The following is a 12,198-nucleotide window of genomic DNA, read 5'->3' on the forward strand; positions in this document are numbered from 1 at the left end:
ACATACCTCAGTTTCTGTGTTTTTATCTATTAACTCTAAATGTTTCACGTGTGAATCTAGTTTCAAAATTGTTACTACTGTAAATAACGGAGTAAAAAATAACAAATCGTCTTTAGCCACAGTGTGAACATAAAACCAAAGTAAGACAGCAGATTTCTACACTGAATATATATATATATATATATATATATATATATATATATATATATATATATATATATATATATATATATATATATATATATATATATATATATATTTTTTTTTTTTTTTTTTTTTTTTTTGCGTGAATAAACAAAGTGGTGCAATAATGACCGTTGCGAAACCGTCACCGCAGAAGCAGCGTCTACCTGCGCGGCTATGAACCAGAAACATGGATACCGTTATTTTTGACGATAAATATAAGTGAACAGAGGCATAATTTATGTCCTGTATTTTTAGGTTTGGTGGGAGAATCGAAATATGCGAAGAAACCAAGACACATAGCTCAGTTTCTGTTTTTTTTCTGTTACCTTAGAATGACGTCACGGCGTTAATTACTAGTTTGTATATTTTATAAAATGCGCACAATTTAAATGTTTTGTGCGTGAATCTAGTTCCAAAACCGTTACTGCTGTAAATAACAAACTGAGAGTAAAACAAATCGTCTTTAGCCGCAGTGTGAACATGGCATATGAACCAAGACAGAACATAAAACCAAAGCAGATTTCTAGCATCTAATACATTGAAATAACAGTTTTTAGTTTTTTTTTTTTGCGTGAATAAACAAAGTGGTGCAAATTTACAGTACATGCCACAATATGCGTAAGGCTGTTTGGAGCTGTTTTTCTCTAGCCTTTTTCTTGGCTTCATTATCCTCTCTCTAAAGATAATTGTCATCATGGGAAATCTTTTACAATTGAAAAAAGTAACATTTACTGTTATCACGTCTATGAAAATAGTGCGTCTTATCTTTCTGCAAATGACTTCTCTCAGGTAACTTAATTTACGGAACAAATCATCAATCACAAAATGAACATAGAGGTTATACACACACTTATTATGTGATGTTAAAGTTTCAAATATAGAACTTTATGAGATAAAATGGATTCCCTTGTTAGATAAAAGGTCATTATTCAAATTGCGTCCCAAAAACGACGAGAATGGGGACGTTGTCTTGGTTTTTCCATTTTCTTGGGGCTGTATTTTACTCTTCCTATTAAATTTGTATTGCATTGCAAACCTCTAAACGCTCTAAACAGGCATAGTCTTTCTTCCGAGGGCCTCAGAGCTGCAGATGCCTGGTAAGAAAAAAGGAAGCACTGGATGTGAATCGAGATTACAGACCAACTCTTTTTGTAAAACTGCTGGGGAGGGGGGGGGACATGGGTCCAACTACAGGGGGGGGGAAAGTGATCTAGTGCTACAGGGTTTGAGGATGTTGCATTCATGATCGTGAACGTACGTAAACTTGAAAAAAACAGTACTAGTATTGCTGTTGCAGTCAGAGAGTTTGTTGATCTACTAATTTCGAATGAAGTTCCGCCAAACGTGTCCATCCGGATGAGGAGATGCTACAAGTGTCAGAGCTACTCTGCGTTTTACAAGTTCGGAGGTTTTGTGATAGAGGACCCTGTGGTACGAGGGGCCAAACCGTAAACATTCAGCGCAATGTATAAAATATGGACGCTTTCACCGGCGCCATGACGGAAGAGTTTGAGGAGGCTGGATATACGGCAAATCCAAGAATTCCAGAAAGCGCTCGACAAAAAAAGGATGGTGTTCGGCTCTCCGAGAGGGCAATGCAGGCAAGGACCGGGATCGGGATTGGCGTGGGAAGTAGTCTTGCCCTGAGGGAGGCTACAAATCACAGTGAGAAGGCACGGGGCACTCGAGTATATGGGGCGTGGGGTTGAAAAGGGGCAGCAGGCAGGATTGGACAAGGGCCGTGCCCTGCTTCAAAATATGGTGGTCTCATACTTGGTGCTACTCGAAGGTCTGGAGGAATCCCGTGGTTCGAAGAGCCAACTGGTGCTGCCCAGGGACTGCAGGTCCGTTTCTGGCTCCAGAGGGTCGATCTGCCGGAGAAGCAGGAGCGAGGAGTGAGACGGCAGGAGAGAATGGCAGCCAACGGAGAACCACATTTCACACAAGTGAGGAGATGGCCGTTGTGGATGAACACCATGTAGGAGAAACCACCGTAGACAGACAACAACACTTATATCTGGACCTGATGCTGGTTTGAGTGCATATACACAAATGCCTGGGAATAGTTGCTCACTGGAGCCATTGCATGAATTTACAAGAAATTGTGAGCGTCTTTAAGGTCGCCTGATACTGTCATTTTGCGTTTTGTCCCCAAAAAAGTTGAGTTAGACAATGTAAATGTCATTAAGTATAGCTTAAAACGCAATACTTTGTTTTTGAAAAGTCCATGACGCAAACTTTTCGTTCCACTATATGAAATAATTTCAAAAGACATTGCTCCAGGCTTGGCAAACCCAATTGAAGAAATGCACAGTGATATGTGAACTATATCGGCACGAATCTCTCGAAAACATGTCTGGGTCACATTTCACCCCTCATCAATTAAATTTTGCTTAAATGAAAATAAGGCCCCATTTACAATGCATGGTTCAAGTGACCCAATTCTGAATTTTCCCTCTCATGTGGCATGGATCGGATATGACGTGTGAACATGTAAGCAGGAAAAAAACGCATGAATTCCGATGTCCTCCGATCGGATTCAGGCCTCACTCATATGTGGTAATAAATCCGATAGGGTTCGGAGACACGCATTTGCGTCTGCCATGTCAAATCGGATATTCCCAAGTAAATGCAAGTCGTGCGTCATTGAAAAAGAGATGGAGGTGAATGACGTCAACTCAGGTGGACACGAACTGCGATCACATGACACTAAAGGCCCTTTTTTCTCTTACGAGAGCAATGTTTTGCTGATCTTTAAAGATAGTCAGGGTTCCCACTCTTTTTCAGCAACCATTTTCCAGTACTTTTCCAGGACATTTTCAATTTTACTACGGTGGGAATAAAAGACAAGGATCATGCCAAATATTGCTTTCTAAGTCTTTTAAAGCCGTACAGTTTATTGCCATTACTTAACAATCCAGCATTTTTCAATATGAGCTCTTAATCATACATTATGACTATGGAAGCTTGTTTACACCACAGAATAGAAAGAAAAGGTAATTGTGACTTTTTATCTCGCTATTCTGACTTTCTCGCAATTGCGAGTTTACATATTTGTGATATAAACGCGAAAATTTTCGCAATTCTTTTTTCCTCAGAATTTGACTTTTTAACTTGCAATTGCAACTTGCTAACTCGCAACTGTGCAAAAAAGTCAATTGTGAAGAAAAGACTTGCGAGTTTATATCACGCAATTCTGACTATATCTTGCAATTCTGACTTAATAACACACAAATGTGACTTTATATCAAAATGATGTGATTATGTAGCAGCTTACGAGTTAACATTCACTGCATACATTTGAGCAGTTATAGCATTAGCATTAGCTAACGGCTGCAAGTGGCACCACAAGACTAAACATCATTATTCAAAATACTACTCACACGTATCAAACTCAGCATTCCTGAACATGTGCTTTCTGTAACTAGCGCTAATTGTTTGGGCCAGCGATAAACTCTTTATACTCGGCTAAAGAAATAACTTTTTTTTAAAGAATTTTCCCAGACGACAACAAGATTTTCCAGGACATTTTATATTTTCTCAAATTTTCCATGTGTTTTCAAGGACTGGAAAATTTGTCATCAATTTTCCAGGTTTTCAAGGTTTTCCAGGACGAGTGGGAACCCTGATAGTGTGGAAAGCAAAACATTGAATAATCATTTCGTCTGCGTCCATTGCATATAACGCCATTTTACTTTCTTTTCCGAGTCAGAACATCTTGGGCTGGTTCGTCAGTGTATAGTGTAAATGCAAATATCGGATACGGGTCACTCTTAAAAGATGATGTAAGTGGGTCATCAAAAAAATATAGTCACCAAATCAGAATTGTGCATCAAGACCTGCAGTGTAAATGTGGTCTAAGTGCCCTCCACTAATATTGGCACCCTTGGTAAATAAGAGAAAAGGTGGCTGTGAAAATAAATCTGCATTTTTTATCCTTTTGATCTTTCATTCAACAAAATTCACAAACCTTTCATTGACGTAAAATTGAAAGTGGAAGGAAATCACACTATGACAAATGTTTGTTGGCCACAATGAGTAAAATATCTCTGAAGTATATCCCATTCATTAGTGACTAGGAGCAAGAAACTGTCCAGCCATGACTTCCTGTTCCACAGGAGTGTAAATATGAGGAAACACAAAGGCCAAATTCCCTCAATCATCATCACAATGAGGAAAACCACAGAATATAGTTCTGATGTGCAGCAAAAGATTGTTGAGCTTCACAAAATTAGAAAACAGCTGAAGCACTGAGAATCCCCATTTCCACCATCAGGCCAATCATGAAGAAGTTCAATCAGCTAAAGATGTGATGAATCTGACGTGTGTGTGTGTGTGTGTGTGTGTGTATATCATCCTAATGCACGAGAGGAGAGTTTGAGTGGACAAAGACTCTTCCAAGATCACAGATATTAGTTGAGTCTTGGGGTCAGAAAGACTTAAAAAATGATCAAACAGGTCCTACATCACCACATGTTGTTTGGGAGGATTTGTCAAGAACAATCCTCCTCGCTCATCCAGAAACAAACTCCAGCATATTCAGTGGTCAGATATGACTGGAGCTTCAGACGGGACCTGGTTCTGTGCTCACATGACACTAAAAAGAGCTTTTTGGCAGTAAACCCACCAAATGGGTTAAAAAAAAAAACATGCCCACGGTTAAATACACCTTTTATGGGCCTATTTTTTTGGTGGAGGTCCTGGACTTCTTGTTCAGATTCATGGCATCACGGATTCTAGCAAATACCAGAAGATAAAACATCAAAACCTGACGACTTCTGCTAGAAATCTGATAATGGGCCGTGGTTGGATCTTCCATCAGGACAATGATCCAAAACAAACATCAAAATCAACACACAAATGTGTGACTGAGCCGTCCCAGTCCCTGACCTGAACCCTATAGAGAACGAGTGATGACCTGAAGAGCTGGAATCTGAAGGATCTGGAGAGATTCTGTGTGGAGGAATGATCTCTGATCTCCAAAACTCATGGGACATTACAGAAGAAGACTCAGAGCCGTTCTCTTGGGGGAAAGGACGATGCAATAATAGTGGCCAACGTTTCATAATGAGATTTTCCTCCACTTTCAAATGTTTGACTCCAATGAGAGACTATGAAATGAAAGATCTAAAAGGACATACAATCCTTTGCTCATATTTACCAAAGGTGCCAATATTAGTGGAGATATTATAATTAGCCAATATTATAATATCTTATTTTTTCCATTTGATTCTGGAGTGAATGATCATCTGGACATGTTCTTGACAGGTTTGGTCAGAGTCACCTAAACAAACTTTATTCTTCCTGACATATCGAGCATATCTTCAGGCAAAAACAAGACCTCAACATATCCTCATACACTTTCATATCATCTTGAATGTAAAAAGATTGCCCTTATACCACATTTTAAAGTTGTGACCTGTTGCTAGTGTCAACCAAAGATGTACATGGGGGAAAAAATAGGTGGATAACAGTGAAAATCGGAAAACGTAAGAGGAAAATTAGTAAAGTGAATAAGTGGCAGGGAAGAGAAAGCCAGAGGAGGAAGAGTGCGGGAGAATGTGAGGAAGAGAGAGAGAGAGAACCTGAACTCCAGGGCTGATAGAGGGCAGCGGGAGGTAGGAGGGGCGGTGGGCGGAGCACGTGTGACAGTAACAGCAGCGGCATTCAAGCACAGGTGCACCCTGGGAAGGAGGAGCGGGCAGAAGCACAGAGACAGATTACAGACAGTTAAGACATGAGAAATATACTGGGACTGGAGGTGACAGCTCTCCACACAATTGACCTATCGGTAAGCCCCTCCCCTCGAACGCAGATGAGCCAATCGCAGTTGAGTATCAGTTGCACTGGGACCGGAACTCGGACATCTTTAGGTTTCAGCGTCATAGAGAAACATTGGAAAATCCGAAGCTCTCATCGGTTTGATGGTGTTTATGCTACACAAATGCTCAAATGTTGTACCTGAGGTTCTGTAGCACTGACTCCAGCGATCCTGAGAGGATTTTCTGTTTGTCAAACTCTCGTTAAATTGCGATTAAAGTCCCTGCTAACATACAAACCGAAATAACTAAATGTTCTCACGTCATGTGACACTGTAGGTCAAAAACACATTTCAGTGCCTCTCCATATTAAACTGGTTATATGTAAATTCATTTAATTTTAGATATGTTTAAGGTCTACATTATCTGTCCTACTAATGAGGGCTCCTATTTTGATGAGAATTATAGTCTACGGGTAGTGAAAGGAAGAGCTCGCACGCAGTTTATCGGAGTTGTTTTGCAGATACAAAGTTAACCAGTTATTAACTGCACCCGCGGAAAGCCATAAGCTCTGTGTGTATGTTTGTTTACTGTTAGTTGTGAGTGTAAGTGTGTAATTTGCTGTGTCTGTTAAAGGGTTAGTTCACCCAAAAATGAAAATTCTGTCATTTATTACTTACCCTCATGTTGTTCGACACCCGTAAGACTTCCGTTCATCTTCAGACACAAATGAAGATATTTAAGTTAATATCTGATAGCTCTGAAAGGCCTCCATTGGCACAATGGCACGGTTCACTCTCAAGACCCTTAAAAGGCACTAAAGACGTCGTTACAAAGTCCATCTCACTACAGTGGTTCTACAATAACTTTATGAATCGGCGACAATAGTTTTTGTGCGCAAAAAAACCCTAAATAACGACTTACATAGTGATGACGATTTCAAAACACGGCATCATGAAGCTTCGAAGCGTTATGAATCAATGAGCCGAATGAAGATTCGGATCGCGTGTCAAACTGCTGAAATTTGGCGATTCAAACCGCTGAATCGATTTACTGATTCATAACGCTTCAAAGCTTCATGATGCCGTGTTTTGAAATCGTCATCTCTATATAAGTCGTTATTTAGGGTTTTTTTGCGCACAAAAACTATTCTCACGATTCATAAAGTTCTTGTAGAACCACTGTAGTGAGATGGACTTTGTAACGACGTCTTTAGTGTCTTTTAAGGGTCTTGAGAGTGAACCGTGCCATTGTGCCAATGGAGGCCTTTCAGAGCATCAGATTTACACTAAAATATCTTCATTTGTGTCTGAAGATGAACGGAGGTCTGACGGGTGTCCAACCACATGAGGGTAAGTCATTAATGACAGAATTTTCATTTTTGGGTGAACTAACCCTTTAATGGTAATGCAACGGAGAGAGAGAGTTTGTGAATGAGATGTTAATGCGCATTTCTTATGCTTTGTTTGTTCAGCTCTTACGATGATTTTCTGGAGTGAAACAGGACATAATAAACTTGATAAACCATCAGTAAAGTTTGTCCATCATTCGGACGGGATATACGCTACAATCTGTGTCCAAAAACATCTTGGGATAAGGTTTTCACACGGACAGCTGTACATTGTAAGATATAGCAACTCCGTTTGTTTGTCCGAGTTAGCAACAGTAACTAAGGGGGGCGGGGCTTACCGATAGGTCAATTAAACCTGTTCCATCCCATCATATATGTCTAAATATATTGGATAAAAAAATGAAACAAACCATTTTTCACTGATGGAAATCATTCGTTTCACAATTAAGTGAACATGAGGGCCTATGTTTTTCAAAACATATTCAAAAATAAGTGTTTTTGAATTTATTATTTTTATGTTTTTGGTTTTATTCAGGGTTCCCACTGTTTCATGAACACCAGATTCAAGGACTTTTTAAAGCACCTTTTATTTGAAATCAAGCACAATAAATATGATAAAGGTGTGTGTGTTACTGCCAATATATCAAACACCTACTGTACCTGTGTCTATCATTAATGCAGTAACGCTAAGGCACACTGACAACTAAAATACAACGTCCAATGAGGAAAAATGTTGAATTTTACAAAATCCAATGAGGAAAGAGGCTGATGTAGAAGATCGAGCGAGTTTTAACGAGAGATCGCTCTTATTCCTGCTTTTAACATTTATTTCACACTAGTTTTAGTTCTCTTTTTATAAATCATTACTTAATTAAAACATCAAAATATAGAGATAATATTGTATCCATTAATTTTCCAATTAAATGAAAAGATACGGACAAGTTAATTGTTAGGCATTAAAAATATGCACAATTATTTATTAAGTCACATGTACCTTTTTAAAGATCAATTTGAAGGCTTTTAAGACCTGCACATATATTATATTTAACATATACAATCGCTGCCGTAATAACGGCCCATTTCAAATGTTTACGTGCTTTTCTTCTTTTTATTTCTTGAGCGGTAAGCGGTGATGAAATATTGCTCTTGTAAATACTTTCCAGCATTTCAGTAATAAAAGTCTAGATCTTTAAAATGCATCCAAATTACAGCAAAGCCTAAACCGTTTTGACAGTAGATGGCGCTTAAGGAACAGCAGAAATATATTGAAATAGCTTCCTCCCGTAATGCGGTTTTGTTCTGGCTTTGGCCAGTTTTTGTAATAGCACACGCTACTCTAACAAAATGTGGTTTATGCTTAATTCAAGCACTTTCAAGGACCTGTGTTTGTTTTCAAGTACTTTCCAGGCCTTGAATCCATGTGTCTGAAATTCAAGTACTTCCAGAAAGCGTGGGAACCCGGTTTATCATATATTTTTGCGGTTCTCGGTCTAAAACATTCCATACAACTACTCAAATTATGTTTGAAACAATATCAAAACGAACTTATAATTGAATAGAATGAGCCTGTTCCTCTTGTTGACACCTATCTATCATCCAACTACCGCTTACTTTAGCTCTTTATTTTGTTCATCATGTTTATAGTCTTGCAACTAATCAAATCGTCTTGGCTTGACCAAAACAAAACAAAACAAAACAGAAATGCTTGCTTCAGCTTTTGTTTTAAGTTGTGGAAAAACCAACACTATAATTCTGCGAAAAAATCAGCAATTCAGAATAAATATAGAATTAGACAGAAATAAGAATGAAGTGTGTGCTGCGGATATATTGTGATTTAAAAATATCCAAATGTAATGGTGCCATATTTAAGCCTGTCGCAATAATCAATATATATTTTGTGATGCAATATATCGGCCATTATGTTTACATGATAATGAATGTCACCAACATTTACTGGATTGTGCGTCATCTTGTATGTTTTCCGTGACGGAGGTCTTTCACACACAGAGCGGTTATCCACAGGTGAGAAAAAGCCGCCATTTGAGACGTTAAGGAACTCTTAATGCTTCACCAAGACATTTTGGACAATTTCATGCTCCCAACTTTGTGGGCCCAGTTTGGGCATGACTGACGAGAGCACAAAGCGTCATAAAGACATGGATGAGGAGTTTGGTGTGGAGGAACCCGATAGAACAGCTTTGGGATGAATTAGAGCGGAGACTGAGAGCCAGGCCTTCTCGTTGTTCTAGTGTTTTCCTACTGACAGTTTGGAAGAATAAGCCCAAATGGACTCGATTTCAAAGCCGCAATCCCCTGATCCGCTGCACATATAAATGCCAACGCAGAATGACGAGTGTTAAAGCCGCTTCACAAGAGAACATTTTTATTTACTATTTATGCAATTTTTATTTTTTTATTTAGGATAATATATTTTTTACCCTTAATTTCCATGATCTAAAGAATCAAAAGGTTGTGATTGGAAAGTGTGTAGGTCTACTTGCATTATTATGCTGTTATATTAGGATTATATATTCAGTGGCGTAAAATAGTCTTAAAATGACAATAATACTGTTTACCGCGATTATTTCGGGGACGATATATCGCGAAACATAAAGTAGTTATCGTGACAGGCCTAGACATATTTAACCCTCTGCTCCTCTTCGTCACACTTGACTCATTCATGGTCAAAAGTGACCGAAGCCTTGAAAATATTATTTTTATTTTTTCCCAGGAAAACCAATGTAATATATTTTTGTTCAATAATATTTTTGGATTATTATTTAGAATGTTAAGGGGATATTTTATGATACTATGCAATATTTATACAGTTTTTATGAGATATTTTTCCCCACTGAAAAGTATATTTTATATTCCATGTTAAAATAGAGACAAGGCATTTAAAATCTGATGTTTGAAGGTAGATTAGAGCAGGACTTTCCAAACTTTTAGATGCCACGGACCCCCAAATATGAACATTATCGTGTGAGGGACCCCATCCTGAAATTTAAAAGACATCTGTCTTTTAAAAACACCCAATTAAACATTAATATCATATATCTAACATTGGTTTCTATTAAGTTACTTTATTATATATCTTTTCTACTCCCTATAAGAATGTACTGTTAGTTGAATCATTTATTTGTATATATTTTTATTAATTTATATTAATCGTTAATTTAATAGATTAATATTTTTTTAATTCATTTATTTTAATCTAATTTATTTTTTTACATTTTATTATATGTTAATTTAACATTTAATTATTTTAATTATTTATTTATTTATTTATGTACTTCATTTAATATATATGGTTTTTCTCTAAACTTTTGCAGGTTTATTTTAGTTAATTCATTAATTAATTAATTTTATTTGTATTATTATATTCACAGTTTTACTCTAGTCTTTTCCACATATATTTATTTTAATCTCATTTATTTATTTACTTTTTACATTTTTATCATATGCTAATTTACCATTCAATCATTTAATTTTATTTTAATGTATTTACTTAATACATTTTATACATACTTTTCTCTACACTTATAAGCAAATGTATAAATAAGATAAATAAATTAATTAATTAAATGTTTAAGTAATAAATTAAGCAAATTTATTTATTTACTTATTTTATTATTTATGTTTGTGCATGAGTGTGTGTGTGTGTGTGTGTGTATGTGTATTTATGTGTGTGTGTGTAAGTGGACTGGTAATCCCTACGTTATGGGGACAAAATGTCCCCACAAAGATGGCAATATCCGAAATCCTCATCCTTGTGGGGACATTTTTTGGTCCCCATGAGGAAAACATCTTATAAATCAGACTAAGTGATGTTTTTTGAAAATGTAAAAATGCAGAATGTCTCCTGTGATGGGCAGTGTGTGTGTGTGTGTGTGTGTGTGTGTGTGTGTGTGTGTGTGTGTGTAATGGGTAGGTTTAGGGGCAGGGCCAGTGTGTGTGTGTGTGTGTGTGTGTGTGTGTGTGTGTGATGGGTAGGTTTAGGGGCAGGGGCAGTGTGTGTGTGTGTGTGTGTGATGGGTAGGTTTAGGGGCAGGGGCAGGGGCAGTGTGTGTGTGTGTGTGTGTGTGTGTGTGTGTGTGTGATGGGTAGGTTTAGGGGCAGGGGCAGTGTGTGTGTGTGTGTGTGTGTGTGTGTGATGGGTAGGTTTAGGGGCAGGGCCAGTGTGTGTGTGTGTGTGTGTGATGGGTAGGTTTAGGGGCAGGGGCAGTGTGTGTGTGTGTGTGTGTGATGGGTAGGTTTAGGGGCAGGGGCAGTGTGTGTGTGTGTGTGTGTGATGGGTAGGTTTAGGGGCAGGGGCAGTGTGTGTGTGTGTGTGTGTGATGGGTAGGTTTAGGGGCAGGGGCAGTGTGTGTGTGTGTGTGATGGGTAGGTTTAGGGGCAGGGGCAGGGGCAGTGTGTGTGTGTGTGTGTGTGTGTGTGTGTGTGTGTGTGTGTGTGTGTGTGTGTGTGTGTGTGTGATGGGTAGGTTTAGGGGCAGGGCCAGTGTGTGTGTGTGTGTGTGTGATGGGTAGGTTTAGGGGCAGGGCCAGTGTGTGTGTGTGTGTGTGTGATGGGTAGGTTTAGGGGCAGGGGCAGTGTGTGTGTGTGTGTGTGTGTGTCTGTTTTGTACTCTCGTGTAACCTCTTCCTTGCTGTAAATTTTTTCAACTGCATTGTGGCTGAATTAACGATTTTATGTCACACATTTGCAAAAACTTTCTCTGTGTTACAGTCACATCCTTAAGTTTGCTGTGCATTTATGAAACGTCATCCATGAGGAGTCCGGCCACTAGATTTATGATTGAGGCAGCTTTACCGCTCAAAAAAAAGAGAATCAGAAGTGTTTTATCAAACTATTACGCTGCACATTTCTGCTGAATGCCCTGCAGTCGTCCACTGTAAGAGC

The 12,198-nt window shown here is 38.4% G+C and overlaps 1 protein-coding gene across 2 annotated transcripts in view; it reads right to left on the minus strand.

Moving 5' to 3' along the window:
* Positions 1 to 284: 284 nt before the first annotated feature.
* The window catches only part of anks1ab (ankyrin repeat and sterile alpha motif domain containing 1Ab), an 82,412-nt gene continuing 70,498 nt past the window's right edge, over positions 285 to 12,198 (minus strand). The window contains exons 13-14 of one of the 2 annotated variants that reach the window (XM_079841040.1): positions 1,960 to 2,057; positions 285 to 1,280 (exon numbers count right to left, since the gene is read on the minus strand). In XM_079841040.1, the coding sequence (XP_079697166.1) occupies positions 1,265 to 1,280; positions 1,960 to 2,057 (114 nt within the window). In that variant the 3' untranslated portion in view covers positions 285 to 1,264. The remainder of the gene's footprint in view (positions 1,281 to 1,959; positions 2,058 to 12,198) is intronic. The other variant, XM_079841039.1, reaches the window with a different exon arrangement.

This window comes from Gobio gobio (genome assembly GCF_949357685.1).
Source record: "Gobio gobio genome assembly, chromosome: 17".
Taxonomy (NCBI): Eukaryota; Metazoa; Chordata; class Actinopteri; order Cypriniformes; family Gobionidae; genus Gobio; species Gobio gobio.